Source organism: Argentina silus (assembly GCF_951799395.1).
Source record: "Argentina silus genome assembly, chromosome: 20".
Lineage (NCBI taxonomy): Eukaryota > Metazoa > Chordata > Actinopteri > Argentiniformes > Argentinidae > Argentina > Argentina silus.
Window position 1 is genome coordinate 14,934,729 of NC_139674.1, and position 27,500 is coordinate 14,962,228.

Below are 27,500 nucleotides of genomic sequence, written 5' to 3' on the forward strand. Positions count from 1 at the left end.
AGCCTGGTGACCATGACAACGCTGACAGCCCGGTGTCCATGGTGACGGGCATCAGCTGGGGCCGTCTCTCCCTCTCTCCCTCTCTCGCTGGAAGCCGAGGGGAACGGGATTCATCCCTTCTGGAATTCCACCGTCATTTAGCGCCATGCAATATTAATGTGTGGCCGATATGCCATAACTCCCTGAAACCGCACGAGCTGTTTTATACATGAGACATGTTCTGTCTGTCCGCCTCCGGGCTTCCAGGCAGGAGCTGTTTGTTTTATTTATGTATTCATTCCTGTTTTGTTGATTGTATTTATTAATTTATTTACCTCCTGGATTTAGATGCGTTGGGTTATTGACAATGTTCATTCTCATTTCTGACCTGTGTCGGTGTCTGAGGCCCGGGGACACTCTCCTCTTGACTGGGTGTTTGTTTTTCTCTCTCTGTCTCTCTCTCTTCCCCTCTCTGTCTCTCTCTCTCTCTCTCTCTTCCTTCCCATCTCCTTCTCTTTCTCTCCTCCTCCTCTCAGAGTAAGGAGATCACCTTTCAGCTGCAGGAGGACCTGATGAAGCTGCTTAATGAACTCTACACCGTGAGTGACATCCTTCTCAAACTTTACATCATAAGTGACATCCCCCTCAAACTTTACATCACGAGTGACATCATCTAAAACCACCACACACCATTTGACCACAATATAAACCATTTCATCGGCTGTTTGTTGCCGTGACCTTTTGTTTTTGCTCTAACAATACTTGACAGTTCGGCAAAGTACTGCAGAGCTGCTGACTGTAGGAGAACTGGAGGGTTTAGTTGAGTTTACTGACGGCTGCTCGCTTTAAAAGCCTCCGCTGTAAATAAATAAACACTGTGTAGGAACAAGCTGTCGGGACATATAGTTAGGACAGCTTGTTTGTGGCCCTCACAGGGGGCGATGTCAGGGTGGGGGCTACACTTTGGGCTGGGCGACGTGTACGAGTGGAACACACCACTGGCGATTTCCCGGGTAGAATAATTCCTAGGTGCATTGTGGGATGTGGTTGCCAGGTGATGAAGACGTACCACATGTACCACGCGGAGACGCTGAACGCCGAGACCAAGCTGAGAGAGGCGGAACGCCAGGAGGGGCGTGGCAAGGCGGGGCCGGGGGGGGCGGAGCCTGTGTTCGGCCTGAGGATAGAAGAGCGCCACCAGAGGCGCAACGCGGCCCGCAAGATGGAGAAGATGAGGGAGAAGGTAGTATGGAGGCTCGAGAGGGACAAACCTCACGCACACTGTCTAGACATAGGCCCAGAGCTAATGACCCCCATCTCTCCTCTCCTCCCCCCTCTCCCCCCTCTCCCCCCGTCTCTGTCACCAGAGGAAGGCCAAGTACTCGGAGAATAAGCTCAAGTCTCTGAAAGCCCGGAATGAGTACCTGTTGACACTGGAGGCCACAAACTCCTTGGTGTTTAAATACTACATCCACGACCTGCCAGACATTATAGACGTGAGTACACAACGGCGTGCTCGGAGACACACACACACACACACATACACACACACACACAAGTAGATTCATACGTTGATTTAACTGTTAAAACTAATTTTGTTAAAATTTAAATTCCTAAAATTCTTATTGTTCCTGCTAAACTGTGTGTGACTCTCTCTCTCTCTCTCCCCCTCCCTCTCTCTCTCCCTCTCTCTCTCTCCCCCTCCCCCCCTCTCTCTCCCCCTCCCCCCCTCTCTCTCCCCCTCACTCTCTCTCTCTCCACCTCCCTCCCTCTCTCTCTCTCTCCCCCTCCCTCTCTCTCAGTGTTGTGATCTAGGGTACCACTCCAGTCTGAGTCGAGCGTTGAGGACCTACCTGTCAGCAGAGCTGAGTCTGGAGGCGTCCAGGCGGACGGGCCTGGAGGTCCTGGAGGGGGCCGTGGAGGGTCTGGACCCGTCCCGGGACCGCCAACGCCTACTGGGCCTCTACCCCACCGCCTTCTGCCCCCCGCCGCGCTTCGGCTTCCAGCCCCACATGGGGGACCCGGTGAGCACACACAGGGAATACACACACACACACACACACACACACACACACACACAGTGAGCATTATCATATAATGCGGCATAACGTTTCGTGAATGGTCTTTTAGATTTTGTTGTATGCTTATTCTATGGTTATACACACACACACACACACACACACACAAACACAAACACGCACACGCGGTCTACAAGGGCCTTGATAGGCTGTGATGGCGTGTGTTGTGTCCCTGTCAGGTGACCCAGATCGCTGCTCAGCCCCAGGTGCAGGCAGAGCTCACACTCAGACTGCAGCAGCTCCAGACACGCCTCTCCACGCTGAAGATCGAGAACGAGGAGGTGACACACACACACACACGCACACGCACACGCACACGCACACGCACACACACACACCACAACACAGAGTCAAATGAACACAGTTTCACAAGGTGCTTTAGTGTGTGTGGGAAGGGCTGTTCATGTATCAGAGTTAGAACCTGCAGATAAGGTCACTGACTCTTCAGTCACTCTTCAGTCCAGTGTTGTGTGTGTGTGTGTGTGTGTGTGTGTGTGTGTGTGTGTGTGTGTGTGTGTGGGTGGGTGTGTACAGCTGGCTCTGGGGTGCAGAGGGCTGGGGGCAGGTTGAAGGATGGAGGTGGAGGGGAGGGCAGCTGTTGTGTCAGCCTGAAGGGCACAGAAGTGCTGATGGGGGACCGGATTAATGAGCTACATCTGCATGTCTCAGCAGCAAACAAACACACACACACACACACACACACCCTGTATCCAACAACACATGCACGTACACACCATCATTACCATACAGAAATAAACAGCCTCACACACATATATTCCCAATTTAGAAATACACACACACCCACACGTTACGTACAGTACGATACACACACACACACACACACACACACACACACACACACACACACACACACACCCTGTATCCAACAACACATGCACGTACACACCATCATTACCATACACTAACTACTAATACTGGGTAGGGCCTCCCTTTATTACAACACTATACTAATACTGGGTAGGGCCTCCCTTTATTAGGAACACTATACTAATACTGGGTAGGGCCTCCCTTTGCTCTCAAAACAGCCTCAATTTTTCGTGGTATTGATTCCACAAGATGTTGGAAACATTTCTTTGAGATTCTGGTCCATGATGACATGATTGCATCACGCAATTCCTGCAGATTTTTCAGGTGCACTTTCAAGCTGTGAATCTCCCGTTCTACCACATCCCAAAGGTGTTCTATTGGATTCAGATCCGGTGACTGGGAAGGCCACTGAAGAACACTGAACTCATGAAACCAGTTTGAGACGACTTTTGCTTTGTGACATGGTGCATTATCATGCTGGAAGTAGCCATTAGAAGATGGGTCAATTGTGGCCATGAAGGGATGCACATGGTCAGCAACAATACTCAAATAGGCTGTGGCATTCAAGCGATGATTGATTGGTATTAACAGGCCCAAAGTGTGCCAAGAAAACATTCCCCACACCATTACACCACCTCCACCATGAGAAGGTGTACAGGTGTTCCTGATAAAATGCTCAGTGAGTGTATGCAATACTCAGAAATACACACACACACACACACCTTATGTACAGTACTCTACACACACGTGAACACACACACACACACACACACACAGACACAGACACACACACACAAACACAGAGAAACAGACATACACACACACACACCTCCCATACACCCTCCTCCTGGTCCTCCATTTTGAGCGAATCTCTGTCGCCCCCTGCAGGTGAAGAAGACCTGGGGCGCCACCCTCACCACCCTGCAGGACATGACGGTGTTGGACGACTATGACGTGTCCCAGAGTTTCACCCACAGCCCGTCCTCCGAGTCGGTGAAGTCCAGTGTGTCGGACGGCTACCTGAACAAACCCAGCCTGGCCAAGCGGCGCGCCAACCAACAGGAGACAGAGCTCTTCTACTTCACAGTGAGACTCTCTCTCTCTCTCTCACACACACACACACACACACACACACACACACACACACACACACACACACACACACAGTGTTTTGTGGTGGATTGGAAGTAAGTCATTGGGGGATAACTGGTTAAAGGCACAGTGCGGTTAATAAAGGCTGAAACGTCTCTGTGTTCCACAGAAGTTCCGTGAGTACCTGGAGGGCAGCAACCTCATCTCCAAGCTACAGGCCAAGCACGACCTGCTGAAGAAGGCCATGGCGGAGGGTAGAGAACCTCTTCCTTCCTCTCTTCTCTCTCTCTCTCTCTTTATTTGGAATAACAGTTTTACTTTTTTCAGTGGGCTTGTATAAAGAGCAGTAGTAGAGCAGAACAATGTAACAATAAATGCCTGTCCTTTCCTGTGTGTGTGTGTGTGTGTGTGTGTGTGTGTGTTCGTTCCCCAGGGTATATAGCTGACATGCTGACTACAAGGTAATGTGCCAGTCTCTCTGTCTTCTGGGTACAAGTTGACCTGTTTCTCTCATCTCCTCTGATTGAAGAATCTAACAGCCTCTCCTCTCCTCTCCTCTCCTCTCCTCTCCTCTCTCTGTGTCTCTCTCTGATGCTAGTCGTAGACGGAACTCCCACAGCAAACACCAGGTACCTCCCACTGCTGCTGCTGTGTGTACCTGTGTGTTTGTGTGACTAACTGACTGGCTGTGTGTGTGTGTGTGTGTGTGTGTGTGTGTGTGTGTGTGTGTGTGTGTGTGTGTTGGGTGACTACTGACTGACTGACTGGCTGTGTGTGTATCTCTTCCTGTGTGTGTGTGTGTGTGTGTGTGTGTGTGTTGGGTGACTACTGACTGACTGACTGGCTGTGTGTGTATCTCTTCCTGTGTGTGTGTGTGTGTGTGTTTGTTGGGTGACTACTGACTGACTGACTGGCTGTGTGTGTATCTCTTCCTGTGTGTGTGTGTGTGTGTGTGTGTGTGTGTGTGGGGGGTGACTACTGACTGACTGGCTGTGTGTGTATCTCTTTGTGTGTGTGTGTGTGTGTGTGTGTGTGTAGGACTCAACTAAAGCCATCCCGCTGTTGGTGGAGAGCTGCATCCGCTACATCAACCTGCATGGTGAGCCGGGCCCCGTTCCATTTCACTTCCTAGCCCCTTACCCCAGTGACTATCCCTGAGGTGTGCATAGACCTGCCAGGATTGGATAGGTTACAGCACTTACAGTACCAGTCAAAAGTTTGGACACACCTTCTCATTCAATGGTTTTTCTTTATTTGTTATTATTTTCTACATTGTAGATTAATATTGAAGACATCAAAACTATGAAGGAACACATATGGAATTATGTAGTAGACAAAAAAGTGTTAAACAAACCAGAATATGGTTTATATTTTAGATTCTTCAAAGTAGCCACCTTTTGCTTTGATGACAGCTTTGCACACAAGGTGTGTCCAAACTTTTGACTGGTACTGTATGTTGGAACTTCCTAAAGGAAGAGGCAAAACTATGGATGACACCTATCCAGTCTATTCCAGATCAGGGAAACTTTAAAGGGTAGAGACCAGAGACCGGAATGGAATTAGACCAGTAGAGGTAGAAATCGGAGAATGGACACACATGTTTGAGACCGTTTCTCCTTCCATTCCATGCATTACAATGAGCCCATCCTCCGATTTCTACCTCCACCAGCCTCCCCTGAATCAGACCTGTGTGTGTTTTCTCAGTAATACTTTAATCAACACACAGACACACATTCATAACTGCTCTGTCCCACCCAGGTCTCCAGAACCAGGGAATATTCCGTGTGTCGGGGTCACAGGTCGAGGTCAACGACATCAAAAACTCCTTTGAGAGAGGTGAGAGGTCACGGCGAGGTCGCCGCGCCAGGCTTGTGTTTCCTGGTCAGGAAACAGGAAACTGACTGTGTCTGTCTGTTGGCCAGGTAACGACCCCCTCATCGACGAGGAGAGTAACCATGACATCAACTCCGTGGCCGGTGTGCTGAAGCTGTACTTTCGGGGTCTGGAAAACCCCCTCTTCCCTAAAGAGAGGTTCAACGACCTCATTTCCTGTGTCCGTGAGTGGCATTTCCTCTACGGTGTGGGAGGTGGCAGGACAGGAGGACAGACGGTGGGGGGGGGGTCAAGGTTTTTAATAGGAGGCAGGTGTGTGTGTGTGTGTGTGTGTGTGTGTGTGTGTGTGTGTGTGTGTGTGTGTGTGTGTGTGGGGGCGCGGGCGGCGTACACACTAATCCGTGTAAATATTTCAGATCTAACCAAAACAAATCAGCCGTGAAGGACTTCTAATTTACCGTTCCACCGTCTCTCTCTGGCTGACATTTTGACAGCACTTACCTGTGGAGATGTGGCTCACGCTGACCTTATCAGCAGTCAGAACGCCACTCGCTCAGATCCAGCCTGCAACCCTGGTTGCATCACTTGTACAGTACTGTTCACTGTTAGCCCGCTGCACTGACGTCATGCTAGAAGCATTTTGAAATACATTTAATCTCGGGAATAATTGCACCGTCTGTCTCTCTCTCTCTCTTTCTCCCTCTCTCTCTCTCTCTCTTTCTCTCCCCCTCCCACACACTATCTCCCTTTCCTTTGTCTCTGAGTCACTTAGTCTTTCTTTGTGCTTCTGAAACACTCTCATAATCTCCATTCCACTGTGGAGGCTGAAACACTCTCATACTTTCTATTCCACTGTGGAGGCTGAAACACTCTCATAATCTCCATTCCACTGTGGAGGCTGAAACACTCTCATACTCTCCATTCCACTGTGGAGGCTGAAACACTCTCATAATCTTCATTCCACTGTGGAGGCTGAAACACTCTCATACTCTCCATTCCACTGTGGAGGCTGAAACACTCTCATAATCTCCATTCCACTGTGGAGGCTGAAACACTCTCATACTCTCCATTCCACTGTGGAGGCTGAAACACTCTCATACTCTCCATTCCACTGTGGAGGCTGAAACACTCTCATAATCTCTATTCCACTGTGGAGGCTGAATTGTTGTATTTCAGGATGTGTCAGGATCACAAACACCTCATGATATCCTATGAATCATGACAGCTGGTGTGTGTGTGTGTGTGCGTGCGTGTGTGTGTGTGTGTGTGTGTGTGTGTGTGTGTGTATGCATGCGTGTGTGTGTGTGTGTGTGTGTGTGTGTGTGTGTGTGTGCGCGTGTGTGTGTGTGTGTGTGTGCGTGCGTGTGCGTGCGTGCGTGCGTGTGTGTGCGTGTGCGTGTGCGTGTGCGTGTGTGTGTGTGTGTGTGTGTGCGTGCGTGCGTGTGTGTGTGTCTTCGCCTTCCCTCCCACAGGTATAGAGAGCCTGTTTGACAGATCTCAGTGTATCCGTAAGATTCTGCTGGCGGTTCCCCGGTCCACTCTGGTCGTGATGCGGTACCTGTTCGCCTTCCTCAACCAGTGAGTGACTCCAGTACCAACACAGAACCAGATAGATCTGGACCGGTCTAAAACACACAGATCCACACAGAACCAGATAGATCTGGACCGGTCTAAAACACACAGATCCACACAGCACCAGATACATCTGGACCGGTCTAAAACACACAGATCCACTCAGAACCAGATGGATCTGGACCGGTCTAAAACACACAGATCCACACAGAACCAGATGGATCTGGACTGGTCTAAAGCACACAGATCCACTCAGAAATTGAACATACAGATCCACACAGAACCAGATGGATCTGGACAGAACTGGAATACACAGATCCACACAGACATGGAACACACAGAAATAGAACACACAGATCCACACAGAGATAAAACACACAGATCCACACAGAGATAAAACACCCAGATCCACACAGAACAGAGTGGGTCTGTATCAGACAGAACACCATGTGGTGTCTCAGCTGCCTCTCCACTCAGAAGCAGGCGGAGGAGGGAGCTGAAGTGTGAACAGCAGGAGAGAGGTGTGATGTGCAGGTGTGAACTGCAACAGAATGAACGTTGCACTGCAGTATTCAGCTAGGAGTGTTCTAGGAGTGTTCTAGGAGTGTTCTAGGAGCGTTCTAGGAGTGTTCTAGGAGTGTTCCAGGATCATTCTAGGAGTGTTCTAGGAGTGTTCCAAGATCATTCTAGGAGCGTTCTAGGAGTGTTCTAGGAGTGTTCTAGGAGCGTTCTAGGAGCGTTCTAGGAGTGTTTAGAACATCACTGTTGTGTACAATATCTAGGAACCAAACCTAAAGTGTGGTGAAGCGTTTACGTGACTGTAGTATTGTACTTCCTGATCATGTGATGCCCCCCCCCTGCCACAGCCTTTCCCAGTACAGTGATGAGAACATGATGGATGCTGGGAACCTGGCCATCGTGTTTGGCCCCACCCTCCTGCCCACGCCCGACACCCTGGACCAGGTGGCCTGCCAGGCGCACGTTAATGAGGTCATCAAAACGGTCATCCTCCACCAGGACAACATCTTCCCGGACCCCCAGGAGCTTCCCGGGCCCGTATATGAGAAGTGTATGTCTGGAGACCAGTACTGGTGAGGCTAACTCCATTTTCAAACTTCCAGTTTATTTTGTTTTTTAAAGTTGCATTTTCACCAAGGTCTACAATATACACACTATACATCAGATGGAAACCAAACATGTTAACAAAACACGTAACATAAATAAAAGCATATGGATACACAATAGTTGTAGAATATTCAGCCCTACACTTACAAATATGTATCAGTCTATCTATGCATGCATCCTTCCATCTATCCATCTGTGAGATATCAGGAGGGACCAGCAGTGGAGGGAGAGTCTGTCTATCTACTGCTGACTCCTGTTATTTTGTTCTCTCCCTCTCTCTCTCTCTGCCTTTTCTCTCTCTTTGCCTTTTTCTTTCTCTCTCTCTCTCTCCCTCCCCCCCCTCTCTCTCTACCTCTCTCTCTCCCTTCCTCTCTCCCTCTTTCCTCTCTCTCTCTCTCTCTCTCCCCCCCTCTCTTTCCTCTCTCTCTCTCTCCCTCCCTCCCTCCCTCTCTCTCTCTCCCTCCCTCTCTCCCAGTGAGAGTCCGTTTAGTGAGCCGGGTGCATTGGAGGAGGCGGAGCCTGACGGCGGCACGGAGACACAGACCAGTGAGGAGGGTATGCCTGACCTCTGACCTCCACACAATCACCCAGCGGGCCCCTCGCGCTCTCATCCTCCAATGGAGAGCTGTCTCCATGGCAACAGCAGCCATGGAGACCTCCCCGCCCTCCTTCTCCTCCTCTCCTCGCTGTGGGCTGTGTGATTTCCCTCTGTGAGGAGGGGGGGGGGAGGGTATAAGACTCTTAAGCTCTTATTTTTCCCCAGTGCGCACACACACACACACACACACACACACACACACACACACACACACACACACACTTCATCATTGGCTGATCTTGGGGGAGGCAGAGGACAGACAGGTGATTGACAGGTTCACCTCTAGCATCTTGTGTGGTTCTTATCTCTCCCTCCGTCCCTGTATCTCTCTTCTCTCCCTCCCCCTCCCCCTCTCCCTCTCTCTCTCTCTCTGTCTCTCAGAGGGGGAGGTTGTGGAGGCGGTGGCGAGGTTTGACTACGCGGGCCGTTCGGGGCGAGAGCTCTCCTTTAAGAAGGGCGCATCGCTGCAACTGTTCCAGCGAGCGTCACATGACTGGTGGGAGGGGCGTCTGAACGGCGCCCGCGGCCTGGTGCCTCACCAGTACATCGTCCTGAAGGACAGGCGAGTCCACGGCCACGGCTAGCATACACGCTAACCACATGCTAGTCACATGCTAATCACATGCTAACAACACATGCTAATTGACGTAGATTTAATGAACCCGGCCATTTGATTCATTGACTTGACTCTGTAATTGATTATTTGTACGTTCGGATTGATTCGATTGTTGATCAGTGTCCCATATCGATCGGTCGAGTGGCGAAGTACTGGCGATTGTTTGGGAAATTGATAATTCTGATCATATTGATGGCAATGGATTACATTTAATTAGGCCTTTCCCTGTCCTCTAAAGGCTTTAGGCTGTATGCGGGGTCACCTCGCCACACTCTGTTGGTCAGCTGTTGTGTTGTGTCCTGATAGGTTGGTTAGAGGCTCTCTGTGCCGTTTCAGGGCTGACACGGACACGCTCAGTCAGAAGACAGACAGCGACGGGGGAACCACTCCCAACCCTGACGACAAGAGGGACAGATCTGACCTGAGCTCCCCCACAGACATCAGACCCCCAGAGGCTTACAACAGGTCAGTAACACACACCAGTAACACACACCAGGTCAGTAACACCCACAAGTAACACACACCAGACCACCAGCGGCGTACAATAGGTCAGGCCACCAGAGAACCAATATAGAAAGTAATAGACACTGACATGAGACAAGCTAACAAGCTAAGCTAACTGAATATGTTGTTTAAGCCAGTGCTAAGCTAAGCTAAGCTAACTGAATATGTTGTTTAAGCCAGTGCTAAGCTAAGCTAACTGAATATGCTGTTTAAGCCAGTGCTAAGCTAAGCTAACTGAATATGTTGTTTAAGCCAGTGCTAAGCTAAGCTAAGCTAACTGAATATGCTGTTTAAGCCAGTGCTAAGCTAAGCTAACTGAATATGTTGTTTAAGCCAGTGCTAAGCTAAGCTAACTGAATATGCTGTTTAAGCCGGTGCTAAGCTAAGATAACGCTGCACGTCTCTTCATGACAGCCACCGCCGGAAGCGGACCGAGGGCCTCTTTTCCCGCCGGCCTTTCGGTCGCTCTAGCAACAGCCACTGCCACGGCAACGGCGACGTGTTGGAGAGGAGCTCGCCCCCGGTCACCGGTCACTTCAGCCCCCGGGAGCTGCTTCTGGGGCGGGGCCAGGGCTTAACTCCGCCCCTGGACAGCCCGGAGCGCCGGCGCCGTTCGACCGCCGCGGTGTCCGTCTCCGTCAGCCGCCATGACTCGCTCCGCCGGCCCGAGGACACGCCCATCCGGCGCTCCAGCAGTGGCCAGCACGGCTTTACCGACTCCCACCGCTCCAGAGCCCTGGACCCAGACACACTGACACAGGTACACACACACACACACACCGCTCTAGAGCCCTGGACCCAGACACACTGACACAGGTACACACACACACACACTACACAGGTACTGGTACAAACACACACACACACACTACACAGGTACTGGTACATACACGCACACACACACACACTACACACTACATGAATACACTCATACACATAGGTATTGGAAATAGACGGCTACACAATTTATAATCACTTGGAATTCTCTTTCTTTCTCTCTCTCTTTTTATCTCTGTCTTCTTTCTCCTTCTCTCTCTCTTTCTTTCTCTCTCTCTCTCCTATCTCCCCCTCCCTCCCTCCCCCCCTCCCTGTGTAGGACATGGAGGAGACGATGAGTGTGGCCCTGGGGGAGCTGAGGCAGCTGGAGAGGCAGGGCTGCCGGCCGGCCCCAGACGTGGTCCTGGACACCCTGGAGCAGATGAAGAACGGCCCCAACACAGCCTGCTCCTCCGAGTCCCCCAGTCCCCACAGCACCCCCAGCACGCCAGGCACCCCCGGGACCCCGGGGACCCCCGGCACCCCTAGCCCCCTCAGCCCACTGAGCCCCCTCAGCCCCCTCCCTGGCCCTCCTCCCGGGCCCCCCAGGCCTGCCAACCCCTCCCCCGACACTCTGGGCTCCTTCAAGCCCGTGGCAGTGGCCCGCATGGGGGCTCCGCTGCGCCCCCCGGCCCTGAGGCCCAAACCCCTCATCCCGCCCAAGAGCAGCACCCCCCCTCTGCCTCCGCCGCTGGACAAGTCCTGCACCATGTGAGCCAAACCAGGCCCAAACCATGCCGAATCAGGCCGACCCAGGCCAAAAACTGGGCCAGAAGAGGAGAACAGGGTAGAGCTTACTGTTTATAATTGTGAGGGTAGAAACAGTAGGACAGACAAAAAGGGTTTTATGTACTGTAGTAATACAATATAATAATATATGAAATATGATATGATATGCCATGATATATATATATGTGTTGTCAGATTGGTGTTTACCCACTTGATGTGTAGGAGTTTACTTTCTCCATGTATCGAAGCATTTATCAAAGGTTAAAGACTTGAAGCTAACATTTAATAGAAGGACAGGAACCAGATAAGGCAGGAAAATCCTATCCAGTGTAAGAGATGTAGATAGAGATGTGGGAAGTGTAGTTCTCCTCCGGTGAAATGTAGTTTCAGTGATGTGAACGTTGACTGTACTGTCATATGACGATAGGCCTGCATTAGCTGAGGAGCCTGTCACTAAAAAGGCTGCTGTAATTTTACTGTATTTTGATTGGCTGCTGTATCTAACAAAGAGGGATTTGATTGGTGAAGGGACAGAGAGGGACACTGCGGAATGAAGAGGTGCCTGTTGGGATGGGAGGCTAGGCAAGCTCACACAGAGTAGAATACTGAGGCGGATGTGATTTTTACTTTTTTTTTTGACATTTTATTTTCGATTTCACTTGGTTCAGCTGCTAAGCCCATTATGCCTCAAACCACGCCTCTTGAGGTTCTTGGGTGACAAAACTCACATGATTATATTTAACCAATGTTCACCTATTTAATGAATGTTCCAGTATTTAATGACTATTCAGCTAATCTATTGAATGTTGGGTGGGCACTGTTGTCACCAGGGTGACGTTAATTCTGACTGGGAAACAGCCTTCTTGTGTTCAGTGGACCCTCACACCCAGGCCAGACATTAACAGGGTGGGGGGGGCAGGGAAGGAGAGGGTGAGGACTCTGGACCATAAATTTCCTCTGGCCTGGGGATGTGTGTGTGATTTATTTCCCATTAGTGTGTGTGTGTGTGTGTGTGTGTGTGTGTGTGTTCCCCTGCCTGCCCTCATTCTGTTCCTTTATGAGCGCAGAGGCACTAAAGCAATGATGGATTATTCATGCCTGCCTTTAGTAAAGTTCCAGAACACGTGCAGGACAGGGGATTGCGTGTGTGTGTGTGCGTGCGTGTGTGTGTGTTTGTCTCCCTAAGCATGTATGTGTGTGTGTGTGTGTGTGTGTGTGTGTGTCTTCCTAAGTGTGTGTGTGTGTGTGTGTTGGAATATGGTTTACCTGGTTGTGTTACACTGAAGTCACTAGATAACCTTAAATTCACAGTAAGCCAACAGGGTGGGACTCTGTGTGTGTGTAAATGCCCCAAAAAACACTTGAACAGCACACTGAATGTGGCCCGTACATCTGGTCGGGAACTGGTGTGTGTGAGATGAGTAATGGGCCGTGTGTTTCTGTGTGTGTGTGTGTGTGTACGTGTGTGTGTGTGTGTGTGTGTCTATGTGAAAGTGCCTTTTTTTTTAACCCTCGTCTTTGTAGGGGAGTTGTGATCCACTCACGCATGTCCTGAACAAAGAGCAGCAGCACTCAAAATGAAATAATCATAAAGTTGTGTGGTAGATGACTGAATTATGAATTCTAGAGTTAATCCATTGTGACATTGCACTTTGATGTGTAGGGTAGGGGACCTGGCATGTAGCATCATCACGGGTGGTGTATTTTAAGGTCTCTGAATGTGTTTGGTAATACAGGGAATGGTTTTGTCTGTTAGTGTTGCTGTATCTGAAACTGAGCTGAAGATGAGCTCCTATAGCCAAATGGATTGTATTGATGTGTTGTATTTATATTATAAATAAATATAGAAATAAAACGAAGTAACGTGCGGGTTTTTTTTTTCTTTTTTTTGTGGGGCATTCCAACTCTTATATTTTCCACTTTTATTGGATAGAGAGAGTGGAGAAAGACAGGAAAGTAAGGAGGAGAGGGCATGTCAGCAGGGCGTGGGCCGGATTTGAACCCATGCCGACACGGGCATATGTGTGTCCTGTAGCTCCGTGGTGCTGGACCACCTCAGGTGTGTGTGTCCTGTAGCTCCGTGGTGCTGGACCACCTCAGGTGTGTGTGTCCTGTAGCTCCGTGGTGCTGGACCACCTCAGGTGTGTGTGTCCTGTAGCTCCGTGGTGCTGGACCACCTCAGGTGTGTGTGTCCTGTAGCTCCGTGGTGCTGGACCACCTCAGGTGGTGTGTGTCCTGTAGCTCCGTGGTGCTGGACCACCTCAGGTGGTGTGTGTGTGTGTTTAGTTGGTGGAGCCATGTCTGTGTGTTGGCACTGACTTCTGCTGAGGTGCAGTGTTGTGGTGGTTTAGCTGACGGGACGCTCCCTGATGACCCCCCCCCTCCCTGAACCCCAACACGGTGTTGATGTGAAGGCATCACAACTGAAGAATACCATGACAACGAAGCTGTCTGGGGACAACAGTAGCAGGTTTGTGATGGAAGCTCCACAGGAGACCAGTGAAATAAAGCTACTTTAGCTATTTTTTGAGCGCGCATTCTCCATCCTTGTTCTGAAGGGTGCACTTGTCCACTCCCCCACAGACGGGTTGGTGTAATACATGGTATGATGGTGACTCTCAGCTCCCAGGCTCACATAGGTCCAGTGTGTTTGAAGCCATGTGGGGGAGTGGACAAATGCACACTTCAAGAACAGGCTGGTGAGTTGGGACATATATATATATTAGCTGACGCTTTTATCCAAAGCGACTTACATTGCAGAGAGTGCATACATTTTTCAGTATATATGGTCCCAGCGGGAATCACGCCATTACACCATGCTCTACCAACTGAGCCAGAGGACACAGTGACCTGTCCTGAAGCTATCCTCCCACTGCGGAGGCAACATGCAGAACACGTGTGTGTGTGTGTGTGTCTGTGTGATGTGATTCACCCCATTCAACCCCCAACATCCCCCCCCCCCCACACACACACATACCTCAAGTCATGTTGATTTTGCAACAGGTGAGTCGAGGTGAACATTAATCTCAACTTTATTTTAGTATCATACAGCTTCAAGCACCGCAACTGATTAAAGGATTACATGTAAAAAACCAAAAACATATTTTCTAAAACAGTCAACAAAGCAACATAATTAAAATGCAGCATAAATGAAACAAAAGGGTTTTAGTCGCCACACAGCAGCACATCCCTGGCCGGTAGGAAGGTTGGCCACCCTGCCAGGGATCACAATGTAAAACGTCTTCAGAGAGCAGTTCACTGAGAGAAGGTCACACTCGGTACACAACCATACGGTGTGGTGCATCTCTTTGGTCTGGAACTGATTTGGCAAGACAAACGACACACAGCATGACGCTAATCCCCGAAAAACAGTTGGACCACTGGTTTAAATTGTTCTCTAAAAAAAAAAAAAAAAAAAAAGCTATGTTTTTTTTTCAGACAATTGTTAGAGCATAAAAATATGAAGAAATAATAGACACACCCACGTTTGATATCATTCCTCAGTCCGTTCATTACAATGAGCCTGTCCTCAATGAATCCTACCTCCTGGTGTGCGTGTGTGTGTGTGAGTGTGTGCGTGTGTGTGTGTGTGTGCTCAGCCCTTGGAGCCTGGCTTCAGGGTGCTGAAGGGTTTGGAGTTGCGCAGCGACCCGGACGTCTCCTGCAGGAAGGCGGTGATGTGCGAGTCCTTCTCCGACTTCCTGCCGTCGAAGATGACCACCAGGGTGAAGTGCGGTTCCGGCCGGGTCAGGTAGTAGGTGCTCTGGACCTTGTCGTCGTAGAAGTGGACCACCTTGTCCAGCGTGTTGAGCTCGCCGGCCCGGTCCCCCATCATCATGATCACGTTGGGCCAGTGGGTCAGCGGGCGCTCCCCGGACGGCAGGGACACCACGGCGGGGAACTGCTCCACCCCCTTGGGCGCCTCGCGGTACGAGTGCGGGTGGTGGTACCCGTGGCCCTGGAAGCTGTCCGAGCCGCGGTTGTCGAACACCAGCGAGACGTTGTTGGCGTCGTGCTTGCGGATGAAGGAGCAGATCTTGCCGTGGTAGTCGGGCGCCGTCCGGGCCGTCAGCGCCCTCATGTCCGCCGCGGCCGCCGTCTGGCGGCTCAGCGCCTCGTGGAAGTAGAAGCTGAACTTGGCCAGGAGCGCCCCCTGCAGGCGCTGCAGCCACACGTACAGGTGGGGCGGCTGCACGGCCTTCTGGGACTGGCCTCCGAACAGGTGCTTGCGCGTCTCCCGCTGCCGTTGGAAGAGCTGGCCCCAGGCGGTCAGCTTGGTGCTGGCGCCGTGCAGGCTGAGCAGGGCGGGCAGGAAACGCCACTCGGACACCTGGGCCTGGCAGCGCAGCAGCTGGGTCACCACGTCCACCTCTGTCTGGAAGCCCCCCTCCACCCGGCCCAGGATGGGGTGGTGGAACCTGGAGAGGGGGGGGGGGGGGTAGAGAGAGAGAGAGAGGTATCTTTACTGCTGCTCGGAGAGGGAGCAGACTCCTGCTAACACAGAACATGGTGCAAAACAGTTATTTTTGTGATCATGGATTAAGTTAAGTATGTCCAATAATTCAAATGATAGGTCACACATTTGCATCTGGTGTCTGTTCTGTGTGTGTGTTCATCTGGTGTCTGTTCTGTGTGTGTGTTCATATATCCAGTGTGTTCTCTGGTTGTTTTCCCTGTGTGTTGTCTGTTGTGGGACAGCATCACCTTCACCCCTGACTGCACTTCCACACGTGCGTGCTGGGTCCCGCAACATGACCTGCTGCAATTTATCTGGCAGCTCAGCCATGCAGTGTTTATTCCCGTGTCGGGCTGCGTTTCCTGCTGAGAAAGTCACTAAATCCCGTATCTGCTGAATTCAGCACAAAGCTCTGCCTCCCCCGTCTCTCACTGTCTCCCCCGGCCGTCCCCGTCCTCTCTTCCTAACGCTCTCTCTCTCCGTTTTTTAATCCTGATGTCCTCTATATTATATTATATATATATATGTTTAAGCAACTAGACCTCAGAGGAACATCAGGATTAAAAAACAGAGAGAAAGAGTGTTAGGAATAAATATATATATATATATATATATACATACACACACTCACTGAACACTTTATCAGGAACACCTGTACACCTTCTCATGGTGGAGGTGGTGTAATGGTGTGGGGAATGTTTTCTTGGCAGACTTTGGGCCTGTTAATACCAATCAATCATCTCTTGAACGCCACAGCCTATTTGAGTATTGTTGCTGACCATGTGCATCCCTTCATGGCCACAATTTACCCATCTTCTCATGGCTACTTCCAGCATGATAATGCACCATGTCACAAAGCAAAAGTCGCCTCAAACTGGTTTCATGAACATGATGATGAGTTCAGTGTTCTTCAGTGGCCTTCCCAGCCACCGGATCTGAATCCAACAGAACACCTTTGGGATGTGGTAGAACGGGACATTCACAGCTTGAAAGTGCACCTGAAAAATCTGCAGGAATTGCGTGATGCAATCATGTCATCATGGACCAGAATCTCAAAAGAATGTTTCCAACATCTTGTGGAATCATTGCCATGAAGAATTGAGGCTGTTTTGAGAGTAAAGGGAGGCCCTACCCAGTGTTAGTATAGTGTTCCTAATAAAGAGGAAAGGGAGGCCCTACCCAGTATTAGTATAGTGTTCCTAATAAAGTAATATGATATACATACACACACACACACACAGTGTAAACATATAGTACACGTATACACACACACACACACACACCTGGAGCTGTATTTCTGCAGCACCGCCTCCAGGGTGGTGACCAGCTCCTCTGAGTTGATGTTCTTCTGGCTGGCCAGCGAGTGCATCTTCTCGTACAGGTCTGCCATCTCCATGCGAGCCTGGGTGAAGTGGCACAGCTGCTCTGACAGGTGGGACAGCAGGTCCTCCAGGTAGGGGGCGGAGCCTGGCTGGGGGTGGCGGCCCATGGTGACCACCTTCCTCAGCTCGTTGTACAGGGAGGTGTAGATGGTACGGATGGAGTCCTTGCGGCTGAAAAACGACTGGCCCCCTGCAGGGAAGCAGAGGAGAGAGTGGGCTAACCCTGACCACCACACAACCATACAATAAACTGTACCTTCCTGACTCTGACCATCACACACACACACACACACACACACACAGAGTAAACATACAGTACACACACACACACTGAAGCAATATTTTAGAAAAGGGGGGAAATCACAAAAAAGTATGTGTTGAGGACACAGCAGACTGTGTTTGTATGTAATGTATGCCGGTTGAAAATGGTGTCCACTTGAAATGGCTGTCTAGCGAGTAAGGTTGGCCTGCTACCATCTTCCGTGGGCTTTTAACGCCATCTGCTGTCAGAAACCTACATCGAAGATAACGGAGTTCTGCGCTACAGCCGAGGGAATGGGATGTTTCCTCCGGGTCATAACTAACGTGTCAGTTGTCATGGTGATGCTGATCTTTTAGTGTTGGGTGGTGGTGGTGATGCCCGTTCTGGTAGTGGTCTAATACTGTTAACACAACACACTAACAATCTTCGTATGACATTAAAAGACCTGTCGATGCGTTATGTACCCAATTTCTGGCCGAGGAACGTCATGTTGTGGTAGGCTTTCTCCGCCGCGGCCAGGTGGGCCAGGGCGGCCAGGAGAGCGGCCCAGATCGCCCCGGCGCTCTTGCTGTTGTCCTTCTCCTTCTCCACGTAGTCCTTCGCCCGGTCGAACGAGAACATCCCGAGCTGCGTGAAGAAACTCTCCAGGATCGCCCTTTCCCGTGGAACCGGCCGCAGCTCCTCCTCGCGGGAAGCCTCCATCATGATTTTTCGGGAGGGATGATAAAAGAAAGTTGATAGTAACTGTCTGTCCGTTGAGAGGCAGAGCCAGCAGCAATACGAGTCAGCTGGCCGAGGTGGATGCTGCCTAGTTAGCTAGGTAGGTAGGTAGGTAGGTTAGCATAGCATCTTTGGCAACACCCCACCACAGTCCACATTGAATTCACGTCACGACTCATTTTATATTCAGCTACGACAACTGCCAGCTACACGTATTAATCAATGATAATGTAAGTGGAGCAATCGTCATTTAAAACAAATTGTTTAGATCGGAGTGCAGGTTGCTAGCAGCCTGTCAAATCCATAGACGCCATCTTGGCAACAACACTACGGAAAGTCAAAAGTGACAGTTGGAAAAATGCGTTGAAATACTACCTCCTCTGGCGCCCTCCTGGCTGCGGATGTCAACAGGGCAACGCAAAGGCTTCGTGGTAGACTTTTTTATTTATTATATTTTACTTTTTGTAGCATCCTAGTTCTTACCTCTTTATAGGGAATGTCTCTCCTATGGAATAAGGGCAATACGATAGCTTGAGAACGAACCATATCTGGGCCAGATCTCGGACTTTCACGTCTGAATGTCTCTGAAAGCAAGTAGGATTGAAATATTCATCTCAAGCAATTAAGAGAACTTGCATATATTCTAGAATGCATCTTGGATTTTAATATTAAGTTGTCAATGACCTACCTTTAGCCGCAGCTTGCAGGCAATTTCAGCAACAAACAACTAACAAACGGTCAATCAGCACCATATGCTGATACTCCGATCTCGTGTGAGTGTCGTTCACGGGTCTCTATGGTCAGCATCTCGTTGCGCAGTCTTGCTTTTGCCTGAACAAATCCCCTACACAAACACATTTTTGCCTCTGGCTGTTTGTTTGGTCAACCTTGTCAAAGTACACATTGAATTGATTGATCACTGCAGCTAATCAATCACAGTCTGAACGCAGGCTTGTTGGACCAGCACATTTGTCCAAGAACGAAATAACTGATACAATCAAACTCTAAGTATATGGGTCAACACATTTAACCACGGTCATGTTCAACATTCATTATGAGTTTGAAAATGTTTATCAGGGTATAGCTTGTTCCGCTTCTCTCCACAAGAGGGCGTCACAACACCATCTCGGCAGCTCGATCGCCCCCGTGTGGCGGACAGTGGAAACGCTGCTGTTGTCATCTGTTGCTGCTCTGCCGCTTCCGCTTCGTATCATCTGCAAGACAAAACCAGTAAAATGTCCAGCTACGCCAGAGTAATTCATCACGCGACGAGTGTACTATGCAGCAACAAAGGCTCCATGGACCTCCTGCAATTGCACAGGAAGGTATTCGAGCGTTTTGATATAACCGAGGAAGACTTTTGGTACATCATAAAGAAATGCCCTCGATTCGCAGTGGTGAGGAACAGGGAGAGGACGGACGAGTGGGGAACTGACTGTACCATTGTGGCAAAAACATCCCTGCGACTCTGCAAGAATTACGCCAAGCAAGACTGCTCGAATTGTCAGGAACTACACCTTTGCAAATATTTTGTTTTTGGAAACTGCAGATACGGGAAAGGCAGGTAAAGGAGTAACGCAATGACGAGACTTGCTAGCATGGAAAATGGCTAGCTAGCCGACAGACAGACAGACCCCGCCCCCCTGTTTGGCCTGCGCCCCCCCAGTGAAAAGCCTCGACCATGAACGACCAGACCCCTGCACACTTTAACATGAACCCACTGATTGTTACTAATAGTACGACTAACTATCACACGATATTCTGTTTTCCCCATGGTAGGCTGGCCTACCTGTCCTCCTAGACACTGATTGCTGCTTTTATGATATGGTTATATATTATATATATATATATATATATTTGTTTTGCTTTTTAAACATATAATTTGATATTTTATTTTATGCACTTATATAGATTATTATTGTATAATGTTGTATAATGTTGTTCTCCTGTCTGTCTGTCTGTCTGTCTGTCTGATTGACCGACCTGGTGTTCTCCCCCTGTAGGAAACAGTGTAAGTTCCCACATGACGTGCGTTCGGAGCATAACTACCCCCTCCTGAGGGAGTGCACTCTGCATGAGCTGCATGAGGAGGACCTGTTCCTGCTGCTGCTGCAGAATGACCCTACCCTGCTGCCGGAGGTAACACACACACACACACACACACACACACACACACACACACACACACACACCTCCTTCATAACTGGCTAGAGTCCCAACACACACAAGGCAGTCTCCATCAAGACATAGCCATGGGTTGTCCAATTCCAATACACCTCATCAACACACCCTCTCTCCCTGTTGGTCTCCTCACAGTAGAAACCCCCAAGCAGGAGGTAATCTGTTCCCAGGGAGTAGACTGGCCCAGTATTGTATAACATGCTCTTTTTTGTTGTGTGTGTGTATATGTGTGTGTGTGTGTGTGTGTTTGAGAGAGTGAGTGTGACCTTGTCTTTTTTACTCCATTGAGCCATTCAGTTTGACCTCAGTTTAAATGTGGGACATTTCTGCATTACAGGTGCTTCTGCTGTTAAGTGGCTCCTCCCCCAGCAAGTGTAGCAGTGTTCTGAGTGTGCTGTCTGTAGGAGCGCAAGGGTTGGATGGGTAGACCTGCTCTCTCCCTCTTCTCTTTCTTTCTTTCTCTCTCTCTCACTCTTTCTCACTCTCTCTCACTCTCTCTGAAGAGGGAAGGACAGGAGTAGCTTACATCCTGGCGTTCCAGAAAGAGTTCTGGAGAGGTTTTTTAGACAGGTTCAGAACCAGTGAGAAGTGAATCCTGCGCACTGATTGGACCTCTGCGAACGAGAAGCAGCCGCAGTCTTGACAGCCCTGGGGAGGTCGCAGGGTCGCAGGGCCGCAAACCAGTTTCTCAAAACAGTCGAGTCACATCCCGCTTTTTCAGAGTAATGTTAGCAGCGCAAGTCTTAACCAATAAGCCTCCAACAGGGTGCCAAGTAAACCAATGAAACTATTAGAAAACACATAAACAAAAACCAAAACCATACAAAATGGCGCCAGAATGGTCCGGCCTAAAGCCACGCGGGGGTGAAGAGCGCTGAGAGGGGGTTCAGTTCCTCTGAGAGGACGAAGAGACGTCACGTTGGACCTGAGGGGACATCCTCTGTGTTTTAAAAAAGGAAGAGAGAAAAAAAAAAAAAAAAAAAAGATTTGAAAGAAAACAAACAAACAAACAAACAAAACAAAAAAGAATAAAAAGAAAAGAAAAAGAAAAGCTAAAAAAAAAATGGATGTGGGTTTGTCCCAGGGGAGTGTCCTGTTACCTGAGAGGTAAAGTAGAATGCTTTGGTGTGAGGTTTGATTATTTTACAGTGTGTCCATAACGATGTCTCCATGACGATGACCCCTGTATGCCTCTTAAAGGCGCCTGATTGGCCCAGTCCCTCTGGCTGGGTGTGTGTGGATGCATTAAACATGAGGGGGGTGGGCGGCGGTGCCTGATGATGTCATGTGTTCCTGTCGCAGGTGTGCACTCACTACAATAAGGGCTCTGGGCCGCATGGCGCCTGCACCTTCAGGGACGCCTGCACCAAGGTGCACATGTGCATGCACTTTGTACAGGACGACTGCATGTTTGGGCACAAGTGCAAGCGGCAGCACGTCATCGACCAGCACGGCCGCCGCATGCTGGAGGAGAGGGGCCTCAGCGGTGACATCATCCACGACCTGCCCTTCATCTACCAGAACCAACACAGACTCACCTCCCCCACGCCCTTCCTGGCCAGAGGTATGCCTCCAACTGGGGGGGGTGTTTGGGTGTGTGTTGCTTAGCCAGTCACTAGGCCGGTTTTAGTGTGTGTGTGTGTGTGTGTGTGTGTGTGTGTGTGTGTGTGATCTCCTCTGTCTGTGTCCCAGAGCGTGTGGCTGAGCCTGTGTTTGTTTGGGTATGTGTTGCTTATCCAGTCACTAGGCCGGTTTTAGTGTGTGTGTGTGTGTGTGTGTGTGTGATCTCCTCTGTCTGTGTCCCAGAGCGTGTGGCTGAGCCTGTGTTTGTTTGGGTGTGTGTTGCTTATCCAGTCACTAGGCCGGTTTTAGTGTGTGTGTGTGTGTGTGTGTGTGTGATGTCCTCTGTCTGTGTCCCAGAGCGTGTAGCCGAGCCTGTCTCCAGGCCAGTGATCCAGAAGGAGGAGAGGAATGAGATCTGCCTTCACTTCATACGCAGGAACTGTAGATTCCAGGGTGAGCTTGACCTTTAACCCCCCCCCCCAACCCTCTGCTTGGTTTTCACCTCAATAACTTGATAACGTGATTGTGGTTACATCATACCCCCCCCCCCAGACCAGTGTATCCGTGTGCACTTCAACCTGCCCTATAAGTGGGAGGTGTTTGACGGGAGCTGCTGGCGGGACCTGCGGCGCATGGAGGAGATTGAGAGAGCCTTCTGCGACCCCCGCAACACGCAAAGGTCAGGGGTCAACTCAGCCCACTTACAGTAATGCAGGTATTGAGTCTACAGTTGAAGCCCTCAGGGAAATGGAGTCTTTCATTGTCAAGTGATTGTTGTCTTCCCTTCCATCTCTCCGTCTCTCGTTCTGTCAGTCCGGGGTCGCGACCTGTGGACTTCCTGGCGATGATGCGGGAGGAGGAGCCAGTGCGGCGTCTCTCCACCGTTTCCTCGGTAACGAAGCCCGCGCACTACATCCTGACGACCGAGTGGCTCTGGTTCTACAAGGGGGACCATGAGAACTGGACCGAGTATGGACAGCCCGTAAGTCAGGGAGGGAGGGAGGGAGGGAAGGGAAGGGAGGGAAGGGAAGGGAGGGAGGGAGGGGAGGGGAGGGGAAGGAAGGAAGGAAGGAAGGGAGTGAAGGAAGGGAAGGGCAGAGAGCTTTGGGCTTTTGTAGTTGTGGTGTGGTTGTGGTGTATTTCAGTGTTATTGTGGTTGTGTTGCGGTCAGGATGATAAGCAGCGTGTGACGTCCCTGTCATCTCGGGATCTGGAGGAGGCGTACCTGGCAGACGGTTCCGCGGAGGTCACCGTCATGAAGGGGAGTCGCCATTACTACCTCAGTTTCCAAGGTAACGCCTCTCCGTGCCTCAGCTGTGTCAACACACAATCACCGAAGGGGTTGAGCAGGGGAGGCTGGTGGAGGTAGAAATCGGAGGACGGGCTCGTTGTAATGCATGGAATGGAATGAGGAAAGGTATCAAACAATGAGGCCGTCCTCCGATGTCTACCTCCACCAGCCTCCACTGGGGTCAGTGATCCTCAGAAACAAACCTCTCCTTCTCCTCTCTCCCTCTCTCCTTCTCCTCTCTCCCTCTCTCCTTCTCCTCCTTCTCCTCCCTCCCTCACAGACATGTACCAGCGGAACCCCAAACACAACACCAAGAGGAGGGTCCGTCGCCGTCCCCGTTTCATCTCCATCACAGAGGTGGAGAACAAGACCGCGCGCTAGAGAGAGAGAGAGAGAGAGAGAGAGAGAATGAATGAATGGACAGATCTGTTTCTCTCTGAATGAAAGAGTGCCTATACTCTGGTTGTGCTGAATAAAGATGAGTGGATCTGGGGGACAGTCACCCCTCTCGCTAGCTATAAACAAGACACTACCCAATCAGGCCGAGCCGTCATTAGCCAATAAGAGGCGAGCGACAGTCTCACATCGTGTGTTCTCAGACAAGTCACGTCAGATTATGTTACTGAATATATGCTTTTAGTTTGCTGGAGCTTTTGTTCATCCATTCATAATTATGATGATATGCTCAATGTGAGTTTGTTTTTATCTTTCACTTAATCAGCACTTCTCCTCATTTCGATCTGACAATCTGTCAGCGGACGGGCAGCAGTCAGAAGGATGTGTCTAAGTTTCTGTGTGGTTGGGCGTTACTAAAATGTGTTACTGTAACCTTTCATGATCAGTCAGTTCCAGGGCAGTCTGTAGAAATGTATTAACGCTGCTTCCTGATGCAGATGTTGTGTTTATGTAAAGCTGAAGATTTGGATATATAAAGCTAGCTATGTAGACTGGCTTTGTGTATGTCCCTTTGTGTTTATGTGCTGAATACACACACACACACACACACCAAACAAGTGCCAGTATCTGAACCACATGTGTGTGCTTTATTACACACACACACACACAGAGGTACCAGAATCTGAACCACATGTTCCATATCCCACACTATTCCACGGTTATTTGCATAAAGCAGAACAAATTCACCGATATCTTGACTGACAGATTCCCGACCAATGAGGATGCCTTGTGTTGGCAGTGGCTCTCGTTTCGAACGAGGAATGCCAGGGCCCAGCGGTGGTGCAGAATACTATTCGCAGCTGCTGAAACGTCCTACGAGCTAACGCGCGTCCTCAGAACAAACCTGTAGGCCTATTGACAGTGTGTGAAGGTGTTCAGTGTGTAGGTTAAAAAAAAAATCTCATGCCATTGAAACGGCAAATGGTTGTCTTTTCGTCACATTCCTAATTAACGTTGACAGCGGAGACGTGCGTGGAATCTCGGGTTTTCCACCGCTGCCGCCACAGGGGCTTCGAGGGTATAGTGACGTTTCACCGCTAGAGAACGATCACTGAATGTGCATGGATGCGGCGCGGTAAAGCCATCGGCCGTGGTCATATTAATTAACTACGGATCACATTCGGGACTATTTTTATAACGGAAAATCTGAGTTAAAGCTCCTGTACCGGACAGGATTATAATCTGGATTTTTTTTCCTTTCCTTGGCGTGGAGCGCGCGTCTGTTTGGGGCTGGGAGAGGCGTGACGCGCCTGTACCGCATCTCCAGGATGGAAGGTAGACTCCATTCATCATTTTACAACGTGAAATATTAACCTTATGCATAATGTTGGGGCGATTTAAATTAACTATGTGTGTGTGGCTGAGAGACGAACCTCCGATTATCATTCGTTTTCCTTATATTCAACTGATGATCATTCTAAATCAGTGTGTTAGGGGTCTGGACTGGACAGAACTAGGCTAACAGATGTAGGCTATGTCTCCCTTTCCATCTCTACAATCATAATGTTTGTTACAATCCAATGTGTCTGTCATTGCTGCAGTCGGCTGTGCACTGTGAGAAAATACAGGCTACACCGTACATGCGCTACAACGTAGGCTGTGATCAGGATAATTCGCAGATAATTGTGTCATGACCGACAATTATAATAATTACGCTAATTCGGCTTGTCAAGAACCGATCTTTCACGGGTATCCGAAAATGAACGTGATACACGGTTAAATGATCAGAGGGAATCCGGCAGATGTGGTCTAGCCTACATTCAATAATGGGGTCAGTTATCGAGGAGCGAGGACAGAGCCGGAGATGATAGCGGCCTGTCTGTTGCTTAGTGTAAAAATAAATGTGACACAATGAACAGATCTACTCCTTTTTCCGGTGTGCTTTAGGCCTATTTAAAAATAGGGCCAGACGAACGACCGAGAGAATGCAGTGAGCTGGCACACACCGGAGGGATGGCACGCACTAACGGGTGTATGAGAGGGTGATGTGACTCGCGTTGCCATGGAGAGTTTGATCCTGGCGAGCGCGGGTTCGAGGATGTCCCCCGGAACCTCTCCGCGCCTGCGCACAACCTGCGCACTCCTGCTGGCAGCGACCATGCTGGTTTCCATGGCGACGTCAAGCGCACCTGTTGCAGGTAAGTGACGTGCGCCTGGTGGGCGGAGGGGGCCGTTTGGCGTGGACAGTTTCGTCGTTTGAGTCATCGACGGGCTGAAATGTTTTGGGTGAGGAGGGATATTGAGAGACATGGTGGAACTGTTGTTTATCTCCCCGCTTGGCAGGGTGGCTAACTTGGATTCAGAGCTATCTTTGTCTTTTGAGGTCTTTGTCCTTTCATCTCTTTACTTCTGTATCTGTTCCAAATCTCTCACTTTATTCACTCATCCCACAATCTCCCACAGAACACTCTGTCTTCTGTCTATGACTCAGTGAGTCTGGGAGACAGATGGAGAGTGGATCTCCACACAGTCATATCCCTCACAAAGACTCACTCACCGGGCCTGACAATACAAGGGCATATCAAGTGTCACACACCCACACACACACCAACATAAAAAGACAGACAGGCCAACACCAGGGGAGGCTGGTGGAGGTAGAAATCGGAGGACGGGCTCATTGTAATGCATGGAACAGAATGAGGAACGGAATCAAACACACGTCTTCCGATTTCTACCTCCACCAGCCTCCCCTGGCTGACACACACACACACACACACACACACACACGGGTATGTTGCTTGTTTGGGGATGATACTGTCCTTCGACTGTTTAGCACCAATGATTGGGTCATTGTCCTGTGTGTGTGTGTGTGTGTGTTTGTGTTTCTGTGTGTGTGTGTGTGTGTGTGTGTGTGTGTGTGTGTGTGTGTGTGTGTGTCTGAGCTGACTCTGCCGTGTCTCCAGCATACCAACGAGGTTGCTGCCGCAAAGCGCGGCGTCGCCACGGCAACGCCGAAGAGAGCGAACAGCACACGATGGAATGGTCACAGTCAAGGCTAGGAGGAGGAGGAGGGTGCTGTGTGTAACATCCGTCCGTGTGTGTGTGTGTGTGTGTGTGTGTGTCTGTGTGTGTCTGTGTGTCTGTGTGTCTGTGTGTGTGTGTGTGTGTGTGAAAGAGAGATGGGGACAGAGAGAGAGTGAGAGGCAGCAGGGGAGGGTGAGAGTATTCCTCCGTTCTGTTTGAGTCAAGGTAACCCCTCCTGTGTGAGCTGCTTAGCATGCAGCTGCAGACGGGGCTGGCTGATGCTGGATCCAGCCTATGGCTTTGATGGCAGACGTGTTCCATTAGCCGTACTGTAGGATTTCTAGTTTACTTCATATTTTCCCCACTGCTTACACACACACAGTCGTCACATTTCAGTCACAGTGTGTGCGTGTGTGCGTGTGTGTGTGTGTGTGTGTGTGTGTGTGTGTGTGTGT

At 50.0% G+C, this 27,500-nt stretch overlaps 4 protein-coding genes across 5 annotated transcripts in view; 3 read left to right on the forward strand and 1 right to left on the reverse strand.

The window, feature by feature from the left end:
- The first annotated feature begins 536 nt into the window (after positions 1-536).
- On the forward strand, positions 537-12,141 carry LOC310820740 (SLIT-ROBO Rho GTPase-activating protein 1-like). Its single transcript, XM_083692516.1, has 19 exons — positions 537-578; positions 1,034-1,222; positions 1,347-1,475; positions 1,782-2,003; positions 2,237-2,338; positions 3,774-3,971; positions 4,147-4,231; positions 4,411-4,438; positions 4,576-4,606; positions 5,016-5,076; positions 5,736-5,813; positions 5,900-6,034; positions 7,283-7,388; positions 8,249-8,473; positions 8,983-9,062; positions 9,487-9,667; positions 10,058-10,186; positions 10,640-10,985; positions 11,322-12,141. Exons 1-19 carry the CDS (start codon positions 552-554, stop codon positions 11,754-11,756), a joined length of 2,787 nt encoding a protein of 928 aa, XP_083548642.1. The 5' UTR covers positions 537-551; the 3' UTR covers positions 11,757-12,141.
- A 3,036-nt stretch (positions 12,142-15,177) lies between these two features.
- On the reverse strand, positions 15,178-19,147 carry kics2 (KICSTOR subunit 2). Of its 2 annotated transcripts, XM_083692478.1 has the most exons (4): positions 19,074-19,147; positions 18,335-18,566; positions 17,510-17,798; positions 15,178-16,188 (listed from the first exon to the last, which is right to left on the reverse strand). In XM_083692478.1, the coding sequence occupies exons 1-4, from the start codon at positions 19,134-19,136 to the stop codon at positions 15,366-15,368; spliced, it is 1,407 nt and encodes a 468-aa protein (XP_083548604.1). In that variant the 5' UTR covers positions 19,137-19,147; the 3' UTR covers positions 15,178-15,365. The 2 variants fall into 2 exon arrangements, with proteins under 2 accessions (XP_083548604.1, XP_083548605.1); XM_083692479.1 differs by lacking the exon at positions 19,074-19,147 and having other exon boundaries at positions 18,335-18,908.
- Positions 19,148-19,759: 612 nt separating this feature from the next.
- Positions 19,760-24,575, forward strand: parp12b (poly (ADP-ribose) polymerase family, member 12b). Its single transcript, XM_083692097.1, has 8 exons — positions 19,760-20,154; positions 20,594-20,729; positions 22,074-22,335; positions 22,692-22,787; positions 22,887-23,013; positions 23,148-23,316; positions 23,506-23,626; positions 23,906-24,575. Exons 1-8 carry the CDS (start codon positions 19,826-19,828, stop codon positions 24,004-24,006), a joined length of 1,341 nt encoding a protein of 446 aa, XP_083548223.1. The 5' UTR covers positions 19,760-19,825; the 3' UTR covers positions 24,007-24,575.
- A 774-nt stretch (positions 24,576-25,349) lies between these two features.
- LOC310820336 (UPF0606 protein KIAA1549-like) overlaps positions 25,350-27,500 on the forward strand; it is a gene marked incomplete at both ends in the record, with an annotated part of 11,495 nt that continues 9,344 nt past the window's right edge. The window contains 2 exons of the mRNA XM_083691919.1: positions 25,350-25,356; positions 26,090-26,219. Coding sequence (XP_083548045.1) covers positions 25,350-25,356; positions 26,090-26,219 — 137 coding nt within the window. The remainder of the gene's footprint in view (positions 25,357-26,089; positions 26,220-27,500) is intronic.